The 21146-nt window shown below is 47.0% G+C and overlaps 1 protein-coding gene across 1 annotated transcript in view; it reads right to left on the minus strand.

The window, feature by feature from the left end:
* The window catches only part of CUNH5orf63 (chromosome unknown C5orf63 homolog), a 168644-nt gene that overhangs the window by 40664 nt on the left and 106834 nt on the right, over positions 1-21146 (minus strand). The window contains exon 3 of the mRNA XM_073557246.1: positions 13856-13912. Coding sequence (XP_073413347.1) covers positions 13856-13912 — 57 coding nt within the window. The remainder of the gene's footprint in view (positions 1-13855; positions 13913-21146) is intronic.

Genomic DNA, 21146 nt, shown 5'->3' on the forward strand with positions numbered 1-21146 from the left:
TTTTTTCAAGACGTTCGGAGTTAAAAAGATATTGACTATGTTAACTTTTTTATATTTAGTCAGATATGTATGTTTTGCAACTTCCATGCTCTTCACCTTCTTTTGTACTTCTCCCACACTTTCTCCTTCATGATCCGCAGCAGTAGCATTTTTTCCATCAACTTTTTCTTCACCTTATTCATCTTCTTCTTCTTCACCTTCTTCCCATTAATTTTTTTTTTCCATTCTTCATATTCTTCTTATTCAGCTATTATTAATTTTCATATGCTATTTCTTCATCTTCTTCCTATTCTTCTTTTTCTTCATTTTCTTATGGTGACAGGCATTCCTGTAGTACTTATCTATAAAAGTTATAAGATTACACCTTACGTTCTGCCTGTCACAAAAGATTTACAACAGGATTTGTCCGCGTTCAGTTTGGCCTGCAGCAGCAGGCATTTTCCAGGGGCACCACGAGGAGGAACGGACTCACCCCCATTTACTGCTTAGTCGTCTTCTGCTTATAATTTTGATTTCTTCTATGCTGATTTTGTCTTATGCTTAATGTTCTTCTGCTTTCTGTTCTTCTGCTTTTGCTTCTTCTACTTCTTGTTCTTCTGTCTTTTGTTTTGTATCTTGGTGGTTGTCTTCATGTTCTTTGTCCTCTTGGTCTTATTATTTAGGGTCATATTTCTGGTCTTCTTTGGTGTGGTCTTCAGGGTCGTCATCATCAGGGTCATCGTCATGGAGATCAATAAGGATTACCAAAGACAATTTCAAAAAGCTTGATCTTGGAAATGTAGCAGAAGGTACAAGAAGGCTGAGAAACTGGCGAGAACCAGCAGACAGTGCTGGCACCCGGATGGGTAGCAGAAGGAACCAGAGCCAATGGCACTACCGAGGACCAACTGACGGTGCTGGACCACGGTTACTAAGCAGAAGGTACCTGTGCTAAAAAGCACTACCAAGGACCAGCTGACGGTGCTGGACCTCGGATACCGAGATGGAGGCACCTAGGCCAAAGGCTGTGGCGAGAACCAGCAGACCGTGCTGGCACCCGGATGGGTAGCAGAAGGAACAAGAGCCAATGGCACTACCGAGGACCAACTGACGGTGCTGGACCACGGTTACTAAGCAGAAGGTACCTGTGCTAAAAAGCACTACCAAGGACCAGCTGACGGTGCTGGACCTCGGATACCGAGATGGAGGCACCTAGGCCAAAGGCTGTGGCGAGAACCAGCAGACAGTGCTGGCACACGGATGGGTAGCAGAAGGAACAAGAGCCAATGGCACTACCGAGGACCAACTGACGGTGCTGGACCACGGTTACTAAGCAGAAGGTACCTGTGCTAAAAAGCACTACCAAGGACCAGCTGACGGTGCTGGACCTCGGATAACGAGATGGAGGCACCTAGGCCAAAGGCTGTGGCGAGAACCAGCAGACAGTGCTGGCACCCGGATGGGTAGCAGAAGGAACAAGAGCCAATGGCACTACCGAGGACCAACTGACGGTGCTGGACCACGGTTACTAAGCAGAAGGTACCTGTGCTAAAAAGCACTACCAAGGACCAGCTGACGGTGCTGGACCTCAGATACCGAGATGGAGGCACCTAGGCCAAAGGCTGTGGCGAGAACCAGCATACAGTGCTGGCACCCGGATGGGTAGCAGAAGGAACAAGAGCCAATGGCACTACCGAGGACCAACTGACGGTGCTGGACCACGGTTACTAGGCAGGAGGTACCTGTGCTAGAAAGCACTACCAAGGACCAGCTGACGGTGCTGGACCTCGGATACCGAGATGGAGGCACCTAGGCCAAAAGCTCTGGCGAGAACCTGCAGACAGTGCTGGAACCCGGGTGGGTAGCAGAAGGTACCCATTCAAAGCAAAGTAGCCAGGCCGCAAGCCGGCCGCAGTTACCGAAACCCACAGTCCTACAGGGGGTCCATGTCCCATTGGCATTACGGATCCAGCCTTCAGTGCCAGTTCCCGCAGCCCACATAGGAGTCACCTAAACTGCAGGCACCGTAGAGTCGGCTAACCCAGCCGCAAGACGACAGGACAACGGATTGGTGGCATAGTGACCTTGACACTACCCGGAAACAGCAGGCGTGCTGGAACCAGGCTGGGCAACAGGGAGTCCCCGCGCCAAAGACACTGCCGAGCACCAACTGGCGTTGTTTGAGCCCAGGGACAACCATGGTGTAGGCCGAGGCCTACTTGGTGGTAGTTTTAGATTGTTTGTAGGCTACAACAGACTGTCAACGTGCTCCAATTAGGCATCTGTCTCCACTCTGTTTCCAGGATTTCACGTGACTACCAACACCGCCAGTTTATGCGTACAGTAGCCGTCTGCCCAATCCACACGTGTTCCTGTGTTACTGGTGTTCTGTAATGTCAGCAGATCCCCTGATGTTTGTCTGCCAATGTCTCCTGCTCTGTCCACATTCCCACCACGTTACAGAACACCAGAAACACAGGAACAAGTGTGGAATGCGTGGACGGCAACTGTGAGCAGGAACTGGCGGTGTTGGAGGTCAGGGGAAATACTAGAGACAGAGTGGAGACAGAGGCCAAATCAGAGAATGTTTAAATCTGAAGTAGCTACAATTTGGAGGCAGCAGCAGTTTGCCCTCCACACAGCAGGGGATCAGCTGACGTTACCGAACCCCACTTTCACATGAACGAGTGTGTTTTTCTGTGTGGATTGTGCAGACGGCACTTGAGAGCAGAAACAGGCGGTGTTGTAGGCCGGAGGAAATACTCAAAACAGAGTGGAGACAGAGGGCAAATCAGAGAACATATTAAATCAGAGGTAGTCAGAAGTTGTAGGCAGCAGGAGAGTTTGCCGTACACACAGCAGGGGATCAGCTGACATTACCGAACCCCACTTACACATGAGCGAGTGTTTTGTCTGTGCGGACAGCACTTCCGAGCACCAACTGGCGTTGTCGGAGCCCAGGGAAAATGAGGTAGTAGGCCGAGGCCTAATTGGAGCCAGGTGTAAATCTGAGGTTGTTTGACTGTGGAGGAAGCAGGATACTTTGCCGTACACACAGCAGGGGATCAGCTGATGTTACCGAACCCCACTTACACATGAGCGAGTGTTTTGTCTGTGCGGACAGCACTTCCGAGCACCAACTGGCGTTGTCGGAGCCCAGGGAAAATGAGGTAGTAGGCCGAGGCCTACTTGGTGGCAGTTTGCGATTGTTTCTAGACTACTACTAACTGTCAACGTACTCCAATTAGGCCTCTGTCTTCACTCTGTTTCGAGTATTTCCTCTGGCTTCCAACCACGCCAGTTGCTGCTCTGAAATGCCGTCTGCACAACCCACACTTGTTCCTGTGTTACTGGGGTTCTGTAACAGCAGCTTCTCCCTAGAGGTGAGTCAGGCAATGTCTCCTGCTCTGTCCACATTTCCACTACAAGTAGTGGGAATGTAGACAAAGCAGAAGACATTGACGTGCTCAACTCTGGAGATGAGCAGATGTTACAGGACCCAGGTACCACAGGAACAAGTGTGGATTGTGCAGACGGCACTTCAGAGCAGAAACAGGCGGTGTTGTAGGCCGGAGGAAATACTCAAAACAGAGTGGAGACAGAGGGCAAATCAGAGAACATATTAAATCAGAGGTAGTCAGAAGTTGTAGGCAGCAGGAGAGTTTGCCGTACACACAGCAGGGGATCAGCTGACGTTACCGAACCCCACTTACACATGAGCGAGTGTTTTGTCTGTGCGGACAGCACTTCTGAGCAACAACGGGCGTTGCTGTAGCCCAGGAAATAAAGTTCAGGTCATAGAAACATGAACACAACAGGAGACCTGGATCCTGTTGCCAGCCAATTATTTATTCTGGAAGAGGACTGGCAAATTCAGGTGAGATCCAGGCCTTGTTCATTTTCACAAAAGTAAGCCGGTCAACATTATCAGCGGATAGTCGCGTGCGACGGTCTGTTACCACACCACCTGCAGCACTAAAGACACGTTCCGATAATACACTGGCAGCAGGGCAAGCCAGCACCTCCAATGCATACTGGCTAAGCTCTGGCCATGTATCCAGGTTAGAGACCCAATACTTGAACGGGGAAGAGCCGTCTGGGAGAACACTAACAGGGCACGACAAGTAGTCTGTCACCATCTGACGGAAACGTTGCCTCCTGCTGACTGGAGCCGTCTGTGATGGTGTAGCCGTTTGTGGCGGTCCCACAAAACTTTTCCACATTTGGGCCATACTGGCCTTGCCTTGTTCTGCGGCACTGCCTCTGCTACCTCTTTGTGCAGAGCTTCCTCCACTGCCTCTACCCACATGGCTGGTTTGAAAAGCACTACCAGCAACACTTGTGGGGGGAATGGAGAACATGATGGCCTGCACAAGTGTTTCTTGGTACTCCCGCATTTTTCGCTCCCGGCTCAACTGTGGTATGAGGCTTTGTAAGTTGTCCCGGTAGCGAGGATCTAGGAGGGTGTACACCCAATAATCAGCCGTGTGGAGAATGGTGGCGATGCGGCGGTCATTTAACAAGCACTGCAGCATGAAATCAACCATGTGCTGCAGACTGCCAACTGGACCGGAAACGCTGTCCCCAGCTTGAGGCAGCATCTCTGCCTGCTCAGCATCACCCCACCCTCGCTGTACACACTGACTACTAGAGCCTTGTGTACCTCCCTCCTCTGGAGAGATGTGTTCCTCCTCCTCCATTGACTCCTCGTCATCCTCCTCACTAAGTGTCCCCTGCCTGGGCCTTTGTGTGGAAGCACGTTGCGCAGAACTTGCCAGAAGCAGATGGCATTTCTGACTGCTCATCCTCGACCTCTTCTAAAACCTCCTCACTTAGTGCTTGTAAGGTTTTTTGAAGCAGACAGATGAGGGGGACAGTCATGCTGATTAGTGCATCATCTGCACTGGCCATCCGCGTGGAGTCATCGAAGGCACGCAAAACTTGGCAGATGTCCCTCATAGTGGCCCACTCAGTGGTGGTGAAGTGTGTCCGGCGCACAGTGCGACTTGTTTGCGCCTGATGCAGCTGGTACTCCATTACTGCTGCCTGCTGCTCACACAACCGCTCCAACATATGTAACGTTGAATTCCACCTGGTGGGGAGGTCACATATGATGCGATGTTCTGGCAGGCGTAATCGGCGTTGCAGAGATGCAATGCGCGATCTTGCCATGCTGGAACGCCGCAAGTGAGCACACTCTAGGCGAACCTTGTGCAGCAGTGCATCAAGATCCGGATAGTCCCTCAGAAAGCTCTGCACGACCAAATTGAGCACGTGTGCCAGATATGGTATGTGAGTGAGGTTGCCTAGGCCCAGAGCTGCCACTAGATTTCGGCCATTGTCACTCACTACCAAACCTGGCTGGAGATTCGCTGGCACAAACCACACATCGCTCTCCTGCTTGATGGCATTCCAGAGCTCCTGTGCTGTGTGGCTCCGATTCCCCAAAGAAATTAATTTAAGGACGGCCTGTTGACGTTTGGCCACACCTGTGCTCATATCTGGCCTAACAGGCTCACGCAGTGCTGATTCCGAGGAACTAGAGTAGGAGGAGGACTCAATATGTACAGACTGCATTCCTGCAATCCTTGGAGTTGGCAGAATACGTACAGAGCCACTCTCCAGATCTGTACCCGGCTCCACAACATTGACCCAATGGGCAGTGAGGGAAAGGTATCGTCCCTGTCCATGGCTACTGGTCCACGCATCAGTGGTCAGGTGGACCTTGCTACTGACGGCATTTAGTAGCGCATTTTTAATTTTTCCCTCCACATGCTTTTGCAGGGCAGGGACAGCTTGCCTGCTGAAATAAAAGCGGCTGGGCACATTGTATTGTGGAACTGCCAATGACATAAAGTTCCGGAAGGTGTCAGTCTCCACCAGCCTGAATGACAGCATCTCAAGGGCCAGTAGTTTGGCAATGCCGGCATTCAGAGCCAGTGCTCGGGGATGGTTTGCCGAGTATGGCCGCTTTTTCTCCCATGCCTGTGCTACCGATTGCTGGTGAGTGGCCTGGGAGTGTGCTGATGACTGCGAACGTGGTTTAGTGGGTGGAATTTCACTGGGTCTCTGGACAACAGTGGCAGTGGTTCTTCCATGGCGTTCCAGTGAGGAAGCCGAACCAGCTGTGTGTGAGCTGGAGGAAGAGGCCCCAACACGAGCTGAAGAGGTGGTAGGTGCTGCTGAAGGTTGGCCTACATCTTCAGTGTGTCTGTGTAACTCCACCTCGTGCTTGGTACGCACATGTTTCCACATATTTGTGGTATTGAGGTTGCTCACATTTTTCCCTCGTTTCACTTTCTGATGACACAGCTTGCATTTGACAAAGCAAATGTCATCTGCAACTGTGTCAAAAAAAGACCACGCACTGCAAGTCCTGGGAGCGCCCGTTTTGTGTTTTGGAAGAGGATTGCTCCTCACGGGTGCCAAAGTGGAGGCTACAGGCAACCAAGTCTGCCCCCGCCCTCTCCCTCCTCTTTTGGCCGTTCGGGGAATCTCTTCCTCAGAGCTGCTCCCACCACCTTCCTGTGGCTGACGCCATGATGGGTCAAGGACCTCATCATCTCCACTCCCCTCTTCAAGCACCGGCTGGTCCTGGGTTGTCTCGCCAGCACCGTACGCACCAGAAATTGGCAACTGAGTCTCATCATCATCTGATGCATACTGAGGTGTGCTGACCATGGGCACTGGCCCACCCGCCTCTTCAGATTCAGAGGGACAAAGCAGTTGCGCATCACTGCATACTCCCTCTTCTTCACGCTCTAGAATGCTGCTTGGCTGGCCACCTCTTTCCAAGCCAACAGATTCTGAGAACAGAAGTAAAGATTGAGATGGCTCCTGTCCAGGGCTCTCAGACTGCCTGGGCAATTTGGCAGGTGGTGAAGAGACAGATGGTTGCTCTTCAGTGCTCTGGCCTTGGGAGGATGCGGAAGTCATTGAAGTGGATGCGTTAGCTGCCATCCATCCGACAACGGCTTCAATTTGTTTGTCACGCAGCAGTGGGGTACGGCGAGGTCCTACAAAGCTGCGCATGAAGGACTGTTGCCTGGTAAAAGTGGGGGATGCCGGTTCACTGGTGGCCGCAGCAGATACCGAATCCCCACGTCCTCTCCCTGCTGAATCCCCCCGTCCTCTCCCTGCTGAATCCCCCCGTCCTCTCCCTGCTGAAACTCCACGGCCACGACCATGTGCCTTACTCCCTGCCTTCTTCATCTTGGTAGACTGATAAAGATAGGCAGAAAAGTAAAAAAGGGGTGGCTTAGTGTTCTTATTCTTGAACACCTGCTAACCAGTATAAGAAACACTAATTTGGCTAAGAGTGTGTGTACTACACTTTAATATGATCTAATGTGGCCTAGACAACTGTAAAGTGGAGTGTTTGGTGAACTTTATTTCCTTTTTTTTGGGTGGGGGGAAAGGAAAGGATGTGACCAAAGTTTGAAAGCTATAGTATCACAAACTTTTTGGAGCGATTACAATGCAGGAAGCTAACCTACAATGCAATTGATGAGGCTCCAAAAAATAGGGTGATACTAGCCTGGCTGGCCCTGAAGGGCACAAGCCAGCAAAAAGGCTCCTCTATCTAATCCTATATAGTGTTTGCAACCAACCAATGACAATGGATGCGGTTGGAAGCACACTAATATAGGAGCAAAAATCTGGCTAAATTAGCTGCAAAAAAAGGACTATGTATGAAGCAGTGACGCACGCTGAGCGGACTACAGCTAGCGGTGGCTGTAGAACACACTGCAACGTGAGCTGCACTCACACACAGAGAGACCTATCAGACAGCCAAAAACAGTGCAGAGAAATGGGCTATAGCACTGAAAGGCTGCTGAAAGGCTCCGCTGTCCACTCCTTTAGTGTTTGCAACCAACGTATATGGATACGTATGGAAGCACACTATACAGGAGAAAAAAAAAAGCAGCAATAAAAGAAAAATGTGTATGAGGCAGAGACACACGCTGGCCGGCCTACAAGCAGACGTGCCTGCAGGACACACTACACAGCGTGGGTCTGCACTCACACAGCCCTTGCAGACAGCTGTGAAAACAGCGCTGCTAGGGAAAAGCAAGCTACAGTGGTGGTTTATGTAGCCTGGGTTAAGCACTATATGTTTTGTGGAATCGCTATTTCTAACTGTCCCTCACAGTCTTCAACAGCAGCCTGTCCCTAACTGAATTCACAGCAGAGTGACCAGAAATGGCGGCTGCAGCGCTTTTTATAGTGCATCATGACATCATTTCAGCAGCCAATCACAGCCATGCCAGTAGTTAACATGCCTACATGCCTAACAGGATATGCCCACACTTCTGAGGATCCCCATTGGCTGAATCAAATCGAGCGGGCTCCTAGCATTATGGGAACTTCCGATTCCGGTATTCGATATGAAAAAAGTATCGGAACTAAGTATCGGAATTCCGATACAGCTAATATCGGCCAATACCCGATACTTGCGGTATCGGAATGCTCAACACTACCGATCTCAATTCCAGCCAAAAACTTCAAATGGTGCTGCTTCCCTTCCGAGCTCTGCCATGCGCCCAAATAGTGGTTTACCCCCACATGTGGGGTATCAGCGTACTCAGGACAAATTGCACAATAACTTTTAGGGTCCTGTTACCCTTGGGAAATTAAAAATTGGGGTGAAAAGATAATTTTTGTGGAAAAAATATGATTTTTTAATTGTACCGCTGTACGTTATAAACTTCTGTAAAGCCCTTGTGGGTTCAAAGTTCTCACCACATATCTAGATAAGTTCCTTGGGGGGTCTAGTTTCCAAAATGGGGTCACTTGTAGGGGGTTTCCACTGTTTAGGTACATCAGGGACTCTCCAAACGTGACATGGCGTCCAATCTGAATTCCAGCCAATTTTGCATTGAAAAAGTCAAACGGCGCTCCTTCCATTCTGAGCTCTGCCATGCGCCGAAACAGTCGTTCTCCCCCACATATCAGGTATCAGCGTACTCAGGACAAATTGCACAATAACTTTTGCAGTCCAATTTCTCCTGTTACCCTTGGTAAAATAAAAAAATTGAACCTGAAGTATTTTTTTTGTGAAAAAAAGTTAGATGTTCATTTTTTTTTAAATATTCAAAAAAATTCCTGTGATGCACCTAAAGGGTTAATAAACGTCTTGAATGTGGTTTTGAGCACCTTAAGGGGTGCAGTTTTTAGAATGGTGTCACTTTTGGGTATTTTCTATCATATAGACCCCTCAAAGTGGCTTCAAATGTGATGTGGTCCTAAAAATAAAATGGTGTTGTAAAAATGAGAAATCGCTGGTCAACTTTTAATCTTATAACTTCCTAACAAAAAAAAATTTTGGTTCCAAAATTGTGCTGATGTAAAGTAAACATGTGGGAAATGTTATTTATCAAGTTTTTTTGTGTGCCGTATCTCTGTGATTTAAGGGCATAAAAATTCAAAGTTGGAAAATTGCGAAATTTTCAACATTTTTGCCAAATTTCCGTTTTTCTCACAAATAAACGCAAGTTATTTGAATGAAATTTTACCACTAACATGAAGTACAATATGTCACGCGAAAACAATGTCAGAATCACCGGGATCCATGGAAGTGTTCCAGAGTAATGACCTCATAAAGGTACAGTGGTCAGAATTGTAAAAATTGGCCCGGTCATGAACGTGCAAACCACCCTTGGGGGTGAAGGGGTTAATATAGGATCGCATAGCCTCGTGCTCGGGTACAGATAAATTGAAGAGCCGACCCTTGGGAAATTTACACCCCGGGCTCAGTTCAATTGCACAGTCATAACTCCTATGAGGAGGCAGAGACGCAGACTCATTCTCACTAAATACATCATAAAAGTCCGCCAAATAATCAGGAACATCATGCGACTGAGGAGAGGTGGAAAACACCGGAGCCTCACTAAAAGGCACACCGACAACCCCAACTCACCACAGACACAGATTTCCAATCCAAAACTGGATTATGAATTTGTAACCAGGGAAACCCCAGAACAATAGTATCATGCAGATTATGCAACACCAAAAATCTGCAATTTTCTTGATGGTCTGGGGCGACCCGCATTACCACCTGGGTCCAAAACTGAGGTTTATTTTTAGCCAAAGGAGTAGCATCAATCCCCCTCAAAGGGATAGGCTTCTACAGAGGTGTCATCGGAAATCCACAACGTTTAGCAAAATCCAAGTCCATTAGGTTTAGGGCTGCTCCCGAATCCACAAAAGCCTTGGCGGAAAATGTGGACAGGGAGCAGATCAGAGTAATAGCCAGAAGAAACTTAGGTTGAACACCACCAACTGAAAACGTGTGTGCAAAGCGTTTCTCTCGTTTAGGACAGACAGAAATAATATGCGAGGCATCTCCACAGAAAAAACACAACTTATTACGCCTTCTGAACTCTTGACGCTGCTCTCTGGAGAAAACTCTATCACATTGCATAGGTTCAGACATTTGTTCAACAGGTGGCAACACCTCTCGTGCAGCTTTGCGTTCGCGCAAACGCCGATCAACCTGAATGGCTAATGACATAGAATCGTCAAGACCAGAGGGAACAGGAAATCCCACCATAGTATCTTTTACGGCTTCTGACAACCCCTTCTGAAAGAGAGCAGCCAAGGCATTATCATTCCAGGTAGTAAGTACTGCCCACTTTCGGAATTTTTGACAGTACAATTCTGCAGAATCTCGACCCTGGTTCAATGCCAGCAGGGTCTTTTCAGCCTGATCAATGGCATTAGGTTCGTCATACAACAACCCCAAGGCCTGAAAAAATGCGTTCACATTAGTCAGAATAAGATCATCTGGTTTCAAAGAAAACGCCCAATCCTGGGGATCGCCACGCAGCAAAGAGATGACAATTTTAACCTGCTGCGCGGAGCTCCCTGACGAGTTAGGCTTCAAGGCAAAAAATAATTTACAATTATTTTTGAAATTCAAAAATTTAGCCCGATCCCCAAAAAATACATCAGGTGTAGGAATCTTTGGTTCAGCAGCATGTGAATGAGCAAGGTAGGCGGAAATTCCCCGCACTTCCGCAGCGAGCTGCTCCACACGATCAGACAATTGCTTTATCTCCATTGAGAGAAAAAAAAATTCCCCCTACGGCCTCAAGAGAAATAGAGGAAAAAATATACACTTTTTTTTTTATTTTTACAATTCTTTCCTGCTATTGAGTACCCTAGGATCTGCGGTATGGCGGATGATTCTGTTATGATTGAGTCACCGTAGGAGGCAGACACAAAAATAGAAGCTACGTCCAGAAAACCAGAGAAGTTGGCAACTATCAGATTGCAGACCCCTGAACCTATCAACACAACTAGCAGTAGCCGTGGGGGGTTCCTACGATGCCCTAGACCCCTCGATCACAGCCGGAGAGATAAATAGCCTAAAGACAGAAAAGGAAATCTAAACTGCCCCAGAGCAGACCCCAAAGTAAAAGGCAGCCCCCAACATATAATGATGGTGAAGCAAGATGAAAAAACACTCACACAGATAGAAAGATAGGCTGAGCAAATGATGGGGCCCAAGCTAACTACACAGAACAGGAAAGGAAGGTTGCTGTCTGCAATCTGCCAAAACCCTATCAAAGACATAAGCCAACAAGCTGATATGAAAAAAGACCCTGAAGCAGCTAGGCTTCAAAAACTAAATCAGCACTCAGGTATTTTCAGAAGACAGAGCTAAAGGAATTCAGCACACCCCAGCAGGGAATGGCAGAAATCAAAGCACAAATGCTAAAAGCCGAGCAGAAAACTTAGCTTTAGAAGAGCAGGAATTCAGACTGGTCTCCAAGGATCCCACAGAGAAATCACCCGCAGGGCAGAAGGGCGTCGGCAGCCTTATATCCAGTCAGTAACTCCACTCAGCCAGTCATCATCATCAGGCCCAGGTGTTTGATAATCAGGCTCACTACCTTTCTTTACCAGAAGAGGGAGTTCCTCGGGCCTCCGTAGTGAAGGGGAAAATGAACTCACAACACTTATGCATGTCATTTGTATTCTTTACAGTTTTACCGCATGTTCTATACTCTTCACCAAATAAACAAGTAAGACTACAGAGAACAGTCTGCTTATTTTGGAAGACAGAGCTATGGTTTATGCTGTATGCTGGAGTACACAACGTGTCAGCGTGCCTGAAGGCAGAACACGGGGCATGCCCTGCATCATCTGAGGAGAACTAGGCTAGAGATTGTGCTTTGTGCCTCTTCCCTAATCATGGATCTCATGTCAGCCATAAGTAAGGTCTACTCCTTCTTTAGGATTTTCATGAGGGACTCGACACACAACTGTTCCTTATGCGTTTCTGGTAGTTTAGCATTACATGTTGCGCTTCTTCTGGTTCTATTCCTGGAGGAAAAACCAGACTCTATAGGGGCGCCTCTGTTCTAAAGTTAAACAAGATAAGAAAAAACAAGGCTAAGGATTCCTGCGATTACGTAAAGGGAACCTGTCCTGTCAGCAGGATTGTTCTGAATAATCTATAGACAGTGTCAGGTTGGTGCTGTTAAACTGATTAAAATGATACCTTGGCTGATGAAATCCATCTTGTGGTTGTTGTTTAATCTGTATTTGTAGTTTTAATTGAATGAGATTCCCGAGCTCCGGTGGAGCCTGTGGGGAAGGGGTCTTTATGTGGTGCTATGATTAACTATCTGTATGGCTTATAACAGGTCACTGGTCCCTCAGTTAGTTGCCCTCTATTTTACAAACTGAATATAATATGTTTTGAAAAAAAAAATTCACATTCAGCAGGCAAGGCAGCTGCACTTTTGCATGACCGCATCTATAATATCCATTTAATCATTTTATTTGGTGATATAAATTTATTCAGAAAAAAAAATTCTCTCTCAAAATGGTGCCGGCGGCACTTGCGCAGTAGCATTTATCGGCGATCCAACAGATGCTCCCTCCTGGTGTGCTGTCATGAAAGACGTCCTGGAAATATTATCCCATCACCGCTTTGAGAAAAAAGGTGGGTGTTTTTAATACTTTGTTTTTTTCCTGTCCAATCACGGGACGGCAATCAGAGGTCTGCTATCATGGAGATGCCTAATTTCATAAATTAAATGGAATTCATTACTAAATAGATATCTTAGGGTACCGTTACACCTAGCGACTCACCAGCGATCCCGACCAGCGATATGACGCGGTCAGGATCGCTGGTGAATCGCTAGGTGGTCGCTAGTGAGCTGCCACTCAGGCAGATCTCACCAGCGACATCGCTGGGGACGGGGATCGCTACTTACCTGTCAGACGCGGCGATCCTGCGTCCTCCCCCCCGGCTCCACGTGTCGCTCGTCGTCACAGCAGGAAGCGCCGCAGGAAGTGACCGACGAGAAATGGTCCAGCAGCTTCTCGCGCGATCAGCGATAAGCAGCGGGGGAGCCGGTCGGAGGTAAGTATCACATGCAGCGATATCGCTAGCAATATCGCTGCAACGTCACAAAATCGGTGACTTTACAGCGATATTGCTAGCGATATCGCAGTGTGTAACGGGGGCTTTAGATTTGATTAGGCGGGTATACTTTGAAAATCCATGTCAGAATCTCAGCATAATCATGATATTGGGATGTGTATTTTATGAGTCTCACTATAGAATTAAGTAGCTCATGGAATCCCTGTTATTCAGTATCTGTCCACCCATCAATCCTGAGCAGTGTGAGATCTCAGCAGCAGGAGAGACACTAAGGAGCTGTTTGGATGGACATGGAGTTATAAAACTTTCATAAAGGATGATACAGCCATTCAGACAAAGCAAGTGCACCTGCATTATAATGTAAATAAATATATAAGCATGCAGTTTTTATTGTAATCTGTTGCAAGATCCATTTTCTTATTATAGAAACATCCTTCAGTTACAATATGTGCATAAAAATACATGATCATACTTTACCCTATCCATATATGGTAAAAGAACTTCTTTGGCTTCATCACACAGCGGACATGGATTCTACAAGTGAGACACATTTAAAAACACATTTTTAGATTATAATTAGACACAAAGTTCTGCTGGCTCTAGTCAAATATTAAAGTGCTTTGTAAAAATAATGACTGCAGTGCCCATCGAATTCTGCTAATGACAGTGTTATAATAAGAGGTTTACGCTACATTGAGAAAAAAAAAAAAGTTTTGCTGCTGTTTTAAGATTAGTTTCCAGTAATTCCAAGGAATATTCAGATCTGACAAGCATCACAAATCACCATGATCTAAGTACACCAGTAGTGCTGATTACAATGTAGCTCAGTATGAAAGTCAGGGTAAATCCAGGACACCCATCTCAAAAGAAGCGTGAGAAGACCCTAAGGCCAGGATCATACATGCAAGAAACTCGGATGAGTCTCGCATCTTAATACCCGGCAACTCGGGAACGGAGCGTGTGGCTGCATAGAAATACATGCTGCCACACACTCCGCTCCCGAGTGCCGGCGGCAGTGCCGGGTATTAAGATGCGAGACTCGTCCCAGTTTCTCACATGTGTGATCCCAGCCTAACACACACATAGGTATAGATATATTGGTGTATATTGAAAAGTAACATTTTAATCAATATATCACTGAACAAGAGAACAATTTCCAAAATTGTAATGGAAGTGGTGCTTTTGGAGCAAAAATTTGTCTGGAGTAGATTATGGACACCATGTTGCATTTGCAGAGCCCTTGAAATGCCAAACAGCAAAAAAAAGCCACAAGTGACCCCATTTTGAAAACGACACCCTTTAAGGAATTCATTTAGGTGACAAATAGTGACAAATCTGGACATAGAGTTGCTTCACAAAAGCAAAGCAACCCCATTTCGCAGTCTAAATCCCACAGGAAAATTGTTAAAAGAACATAAAAAGACAGTGGTTTTATTTGTAGTTTTTTTTCTTATGTGGTGGCATATGTCATATGTAGAGATGAGCGACTTTGCCTTTTTGAGGGTCGAGTTGGGTTTCATGAAACCCGACTTTCTCAAAAGTTGAGTCGAACGAAATCGGGCGCCTATCGTGAAAAGTCGAAGGTCCGACTGAAACACGAAACCCAATGCAAGTCAATGGGGAAGCAAAGTCGGCAGGGAGTGGAGGACAGTAAACACACCTACATGCCGGACCGTTTTTTTTTTTTAAAGTGGCGAAATCTCTCTCTCTCGACGCTGCACATGTCATCTCGTTGCCCACAGTGTACGTCCTTGCTCAGTGGCTGAAAAAAGTCACGTGCAAGCATTCTGGGAAATCTGACTTTGGAGCTAATTTTGCCGACCGCATGGCCACCTGCACGCTGTGGTCGGGTTTCGGTCGGCAAAACCTGACTTTGCCATAAGTCGGCGACTTATGAATCTGGCCGACCTGTTTCGCTCAACTCTAGTCATATGTATTGAGTACAAAATGCTACAATAAAGTGGTGTAATAGCAGCGTAAATCAGAAAAAAAATTCATGTATGTGTGGTAGACTTTGAATGTATAGGCCAGGTTTGTTTGGGTTTACATACTAATATAAATGGTATCCTTCCTTATTCCTATTTTGAAACAAACTCTGCACTTTTTTTTACTAAAAGGAATGTGACAGCACATAAACATTATAAAGTGCCATCTGTACAATGTGCATGGCCAGATTTTGGTAAAACTATTTTGTTTTTGCATGGCATTATAAGGCTTGAGGTGTTTGTTCGCTACTTCAATGTTCTGATTGATCCATATCATGCAAACGTGTTTGGAGGTTTGAGTAGAGGTTCCTCATATAGGCGTGGGAGTGCTGACATTTCCATGAATTATGGTCAAGAGAAGGACATCCCTCTTGTCTGTATACTTGATCACCTGCAGAGTTTCATTACATTGGGCTCTGCTTTGACCCTTTCTGAGCAACTGCCCAATTAGTGACTTAGGCAGGCCTCTGGTTTTTATGCACAGTACTGCATGCTGCCGTAGCTCTGTCAAAAAGGGATCTGAAGACTGGGTTACTGGTGTAGATATTATCCAAATAGAGATGTAACTGATCTATCACTGGTTATATCAATTGCCACATAATTTTTCCTCTCACTACCAGGTTAAGGGGGCATTCGGGAGGACCCATCTAGGTGTCCTTTCCTTTGTAAACCCTAAATCTGTGAGTGTACCCTGACGGGCTCTCACAAAGTTTATACAATTTTATTCCATACTCTCTTACTGGATACGTAATGTCGGAATTTAAGCCTCCCCTTGAAGTGAATTAAGGACTCGTCTGCGCATATAACCATTTAGGGAATGTACACCTCAATAAATTTGTTGCTAAAGTGATCAAGGATCGGCCTAATTTTGAATGGGCAACCTAAATTGGGGTGATCTCGGGGAGGACACTGTGCATTATCATTATAATGCAAATATTTGAGAATGACCAAAAAGAGTGTCCACATCATAGCCATGCGAAAAACTGGAGTGTGATATAAAATATCAGCACTCCAATTTTGACGAAGATCTGGCTTCTTTACTATCCCCATGTGAAGCACAAGGCCTCAAAACTTCATAATTCCATTGCATCTAAAGTTGTCCAATTAGAAAATGATGAAGAGTAGTTTGAGTTAAGAAACTTTTGGTCATACAAATTAATCCCAGTCAGCATGCAATTTACAAAATGCTCAGAAAAAGACCATGAAGTAGTCAATTTCTGTGAGGCCTTATGTTTCAAATTGGATTCCTGATCTGGCCACAAAATCAGGAGGGGGTGGGGCCACAGGGGGTCAGTAACTGTGCTATTGCGTTTTCTAGAGTCCTGGGTCATTCACATAGGAGTTCATTGTCATAGTAGAAAAGGAGAAACAAAGGAATATGGCATCATCTGCCTCACTACTGATGTTGGAGGCAAGGTAGGTGTATGCCTTCTTGGCTGAATATAGCCTTTGGCAAAAGTAGGACATTTTATTTTTCAAGGGGGTGGTGACTGTTTATAGTGTGTCTTCACTAGAGTTGAGCGACTTTTGGTTTTTTAGGGTCGCGTTTCGTTTCGTGAAACCCGACTTTTCCAAAAGTCGGGTCGAGCAAGATCGTCCGATTATAGGGAAAAGTCGGGGTCGTCCCGAAACACGAAACCCAATGTAAGTCAATGGGGAATAAAAGTCGGCAGTGAGAGGAGGACAGGAAACACACCTACAGTGCCCATTTGAATGCCAAAAGCATCAATTCTTCTTACTTAAGCTTGTCAACCTTAATTAACTTCATAATACAAGTTACGCACTGAAAAATGGGGGTTATTTGGCTAAAGTTGTGGGGGGGTGGAGGGCTGGCTGCAGGTTTTCATGTGCCCTGGGCGAAAGAGCGCCCCTTTAACACATACCACAACTCATCATGCTCCGATACGCCAGATAAATAGCGGTATAGTACAATGAAAAATACCTCACATTTAACATCTCATGACGAGGCCCATCTATTTCTCCATACAGAATCATTGGTCCCATATAATGTTTGAAACAGTATATGATGAGCTCCACATAATGCTACAGTATATGTTGGTCCCCATGGATGAAGCTCCACTGTCTTATGGGCCCAAATAATGCTCCAAACATAATGGGCCCCATTTCTAATGCTCTAGTGTATAATGGGCCCTGTAAATGCTGCTCCAGTGTCTGATGTCTACCTTTGGAATGTTCCAGTGTATGGTGGGCCCCATCTATCATTCTCCAGAGTATAGTGCTCCCCAAAAATTGCTGTCCCAACATTGAAAACAATCAAATAAGTCTCCTCGCTAGGGAATCCCTGTACTTGTCTGGACAGGTGCTGTAGCTTGCTTAACAGCTCGCCAGCCGTTCTCACGCCCAGTATGGATTGCACGTGATTTCACAAAGGTTAGAAAGGGTACCGTATCCCTGGATAACATGTATGGATAGCGTACACATTCAAAATATATGTCTCAGGAGGCAGGCTCAGACAGTGTCTGGCCCAGTATGGATTGCACGTGATTGCACAAAGGTTAGAAAGGGTACCGTATCCCTGGATAACATGTATGGATAGCGTACACATTCAAAATATATGTCTCAGGAGGCAGGCTCAGACGGTGTCAGGCACAGTATGGATTGCACGTGATTGCACAAAGGTTAGAAAGGGTACCGTATCCCCGGATAACATGTATGGATAGCGTACACATTCAAAATATATGTCTCAGGAGGCAGGCTCAGACGGTGTTAGGCCCAGTATGGATTGCACGTGATTGCACAAAGGTTAGAAAGGGTACCGTATCCCCGGATAACATGTATGGATAGCGTACACATTCAAAATATATGTCTCAGGAGGCAGGCTCAGACGGTGTTAGGCCCAGTATGGATTGCACGTGATTGCACAAAGGTTAGAAAGGGTACCGTATCCCTGGATAACATGTATGGATAGCGTACACATTCAAAATATATGTCTCAGGAGGCAGGCTCAGACGGTGTCAGGCCCAGTATGGATTGCACGTGATTGCACAAAGGTTAGAAAGGGTACCGTATCCCTGGATAACATGTATGGATAGCGTACACATTCAAAATATATGTCTCAGGAGGCAGGCTCAGACGGTGTCAGGCACAGTATGGATTGCACGTGATTGCACAAAGGTTAGAAAGGGTACCGTATCCCCGGATAACATGTATGGATAGCGTACACATTCAAAATATATGTCTCAGGAGGCAGGCTCAGACGGTGTTAGGCCCAGTATGGATTGCACGTGATTGCACAAAGGTTAGAAAGGGTACCGTATCCCTGGATAACATGTATGGATAGCGTACACATTCAAAATATATGTCTCAGGAGGCAGGCTCAGACGGTGTTAGGCCCAGTATGGATTGCACGTGATTACACAAAGGTTAGAAAGGGTACCGTATCCCCAGATAACATGTATGGATAGCGAACACATTCAAAATATATGTCTCAGGAGGCAGGCTCAGACGGTGTTAGGCCCAGTATGGATTGCACGTGATTGCACAAAGGTTAGAAAGGGTACCGTATCCCTGGATAACATGTATGGATAGCGTACACATTCAAAATATATGTCTCAGGAGGCAGGCTCAGACGGTGTTAGGCCCAGTATGGATTGCACGTGATTGCACAAAGGTTAGAAAGGGTACCGTATCCCTGGATAACATGTATGGATAGCGTACACATTCAAAATATATGTCTCAGGAGGCAGGCTCAGACGGTGTCAGGCACAGTATGGATTGCACGTGATTGCACAAAGGTTAGAAAGGGTACCGTATCCCCGGATAACATGTATGGATAGCGTACACATTCAAAATATATGTCTCAGGAGGCAGGCTCAGACGGTGTTAGGCCCAGTATGGATTGCACGTGATTGCACAAAGGTTAGAAAGGGTACCGTATCCCCGGATAACATGTATGGATAGCGTACACATTCAAAAGATATGTCTCAGGAGGCAGGCTCAGACGGTGTCAGGCACAGTATGGATTTGACGGCCCAGATTACACAGCGGAGGAGCAGGGAGAGGTAAAGATTGCAAAAGCTGGGGCCCTGCCCAAGCAAGGGGGGCCCACTCGTGGGCGTCGGTACTGGCACTGGGCCCCTCATAGTACAGCGGTGTGTCTGACGGAGGGTGTGCACCACCACCGTCAGAGACACTTGATTGCACTATGAGGGACCCTGTGCCAGTGCCCGCGCCCAAGAGTCGGCCTACCCACCTGTCCAGGGCAACGGCACTCGCACGGTGTCGTGCGGTAGGTGGTGACCCCGGCCATGGGGGGGGAGGCAGCACAGTTAGGGAGTTTTAGAAAGTGGCATATGTTGATGTTGGACATTCAGCTGATGCAAAAGGCGAAATAGGTGAAGTACCAGGAAGAGGTGGACCAAAGCAAGCCATTTTTCTGTCACCCTATGTGTCATCAGGGGAAGTTGGGACAAAATCCTTGGAAACCCATGCGTGGTTCATTTTAATGAAGGTTAGATCATCCACATTTTGGGTTGACAGACGGGTCCTTTTTTCTGTCAGGATTGATCCATCTGCACTGAAGACTCTTTCCGATAGCACACTTGCAGCTGGGCAAGCGAGCTCCTGTAAGGCATATTGGGCCAATTCAGGCCAGGTGTCCAGTTTAGCGGCCCAATAGTTAAAGGGGAATGACATGTGTGGGAGAACATCGATATGGGAGGAAAAGTAGTTTGTAACCAAAGTTGACAACTGCTGTCTCCTGTCACTTTCCATCGATGCAGTATTACCAGTTGTGTGAGCGGTATTTGAAAAATCAGTCCACAACATTGTCATGAAACCCCTGTCTCCAACACCACTTCTGCTGTGTGCACCACGAACACCTCTGCCAAGCTGCCCCCGGCCCGTATGGCTCGTGTGAGAACCATCACCGCTGCTGTGTGCTGGGAATGCCTCAAGCAACCGATTTACCAGAGTTGCTTGTTTATTAGCCAATATTAGGTCAAGGTTCTCCTGTGGCATGATGTTTTGTAATTTGCCTTTATAGCGTGGATCCAGGATGCTGGCCAACCAGTAGTCATCATCGTTCATCATTTTGGCAATGCGGGGGTCCCTTTTTAGGATCCGCAAGGCATAATCTGACATGTGGGCCAATGTTCCCGGTGTCAATGATGCACTGCGAGTGCTGGGTGGAGGAGCACTTTCTGGCAAATCCACATCCCTCCAGTCACGCACAAACCCTGTACCAGACCTTGCCACGCCAACATTTTCACTTGCCCCACGAGATGCATCCTCCTCCCCTAAGTAATCATCCCCATCATCCTCCTCCTCCTCCTCTTCTTCCTCCACCTCGTCCAGGAGAGGTCCCTGAGCAGACAATGGCTGAATGTCATCAAGGATTCCCTCCTCCTCTTCCTCCTCATCAACATTGGCTGCAGACGCCTGCTCCTTAAGGTGCGTCAAAGTTTGCATGAGCAGACGCATAAGTGGGATGCTCATGCTTAGGATGGCGTCGTCTGCGCTTACCAGCCGTGTGCATTCCTCAAAACACTGAAGGACTTTACAAAGGTCTTTCAGCTTCGACCACTGCACGCCTGTCAACTCCATGTCTGCTCTCAAAGTGCCTGGCCGTGTATCCTCCCACAAATGCATTATGGCCTGCCTCTGCTCGCACAGCCGCTCCACCATGTGCAGGGTGGAGTTCCACCTTGTTGCAATGTCGATAATGAGGCGGTGGTTGGGAAGGTGGAGCAATCGCTGCAGCTTCTGCATACGAACGGAGTGTACAGGCGACCGGCGGATGTGCGCGCACAGTCTTCGCACCT

The sequence above is a fragment of the Dendrobates tinctorius genome, unplaced genomic scaffold (genome assembly GCF_039654945.1).
Source record: "Dendrobates tinctorius isolate UK_male_01 unplaced genomic scaffold, ASM3965494v1 ptg000003l, whole genome shotgun sequence".
Taxonomy (NCBI): domain Eukaryota; kingdom Metazoa; phylum Chordata; class Amphibia; order Anura; family Dendrobatidae; genus Dendrobates; species Dendrobates tinctorius.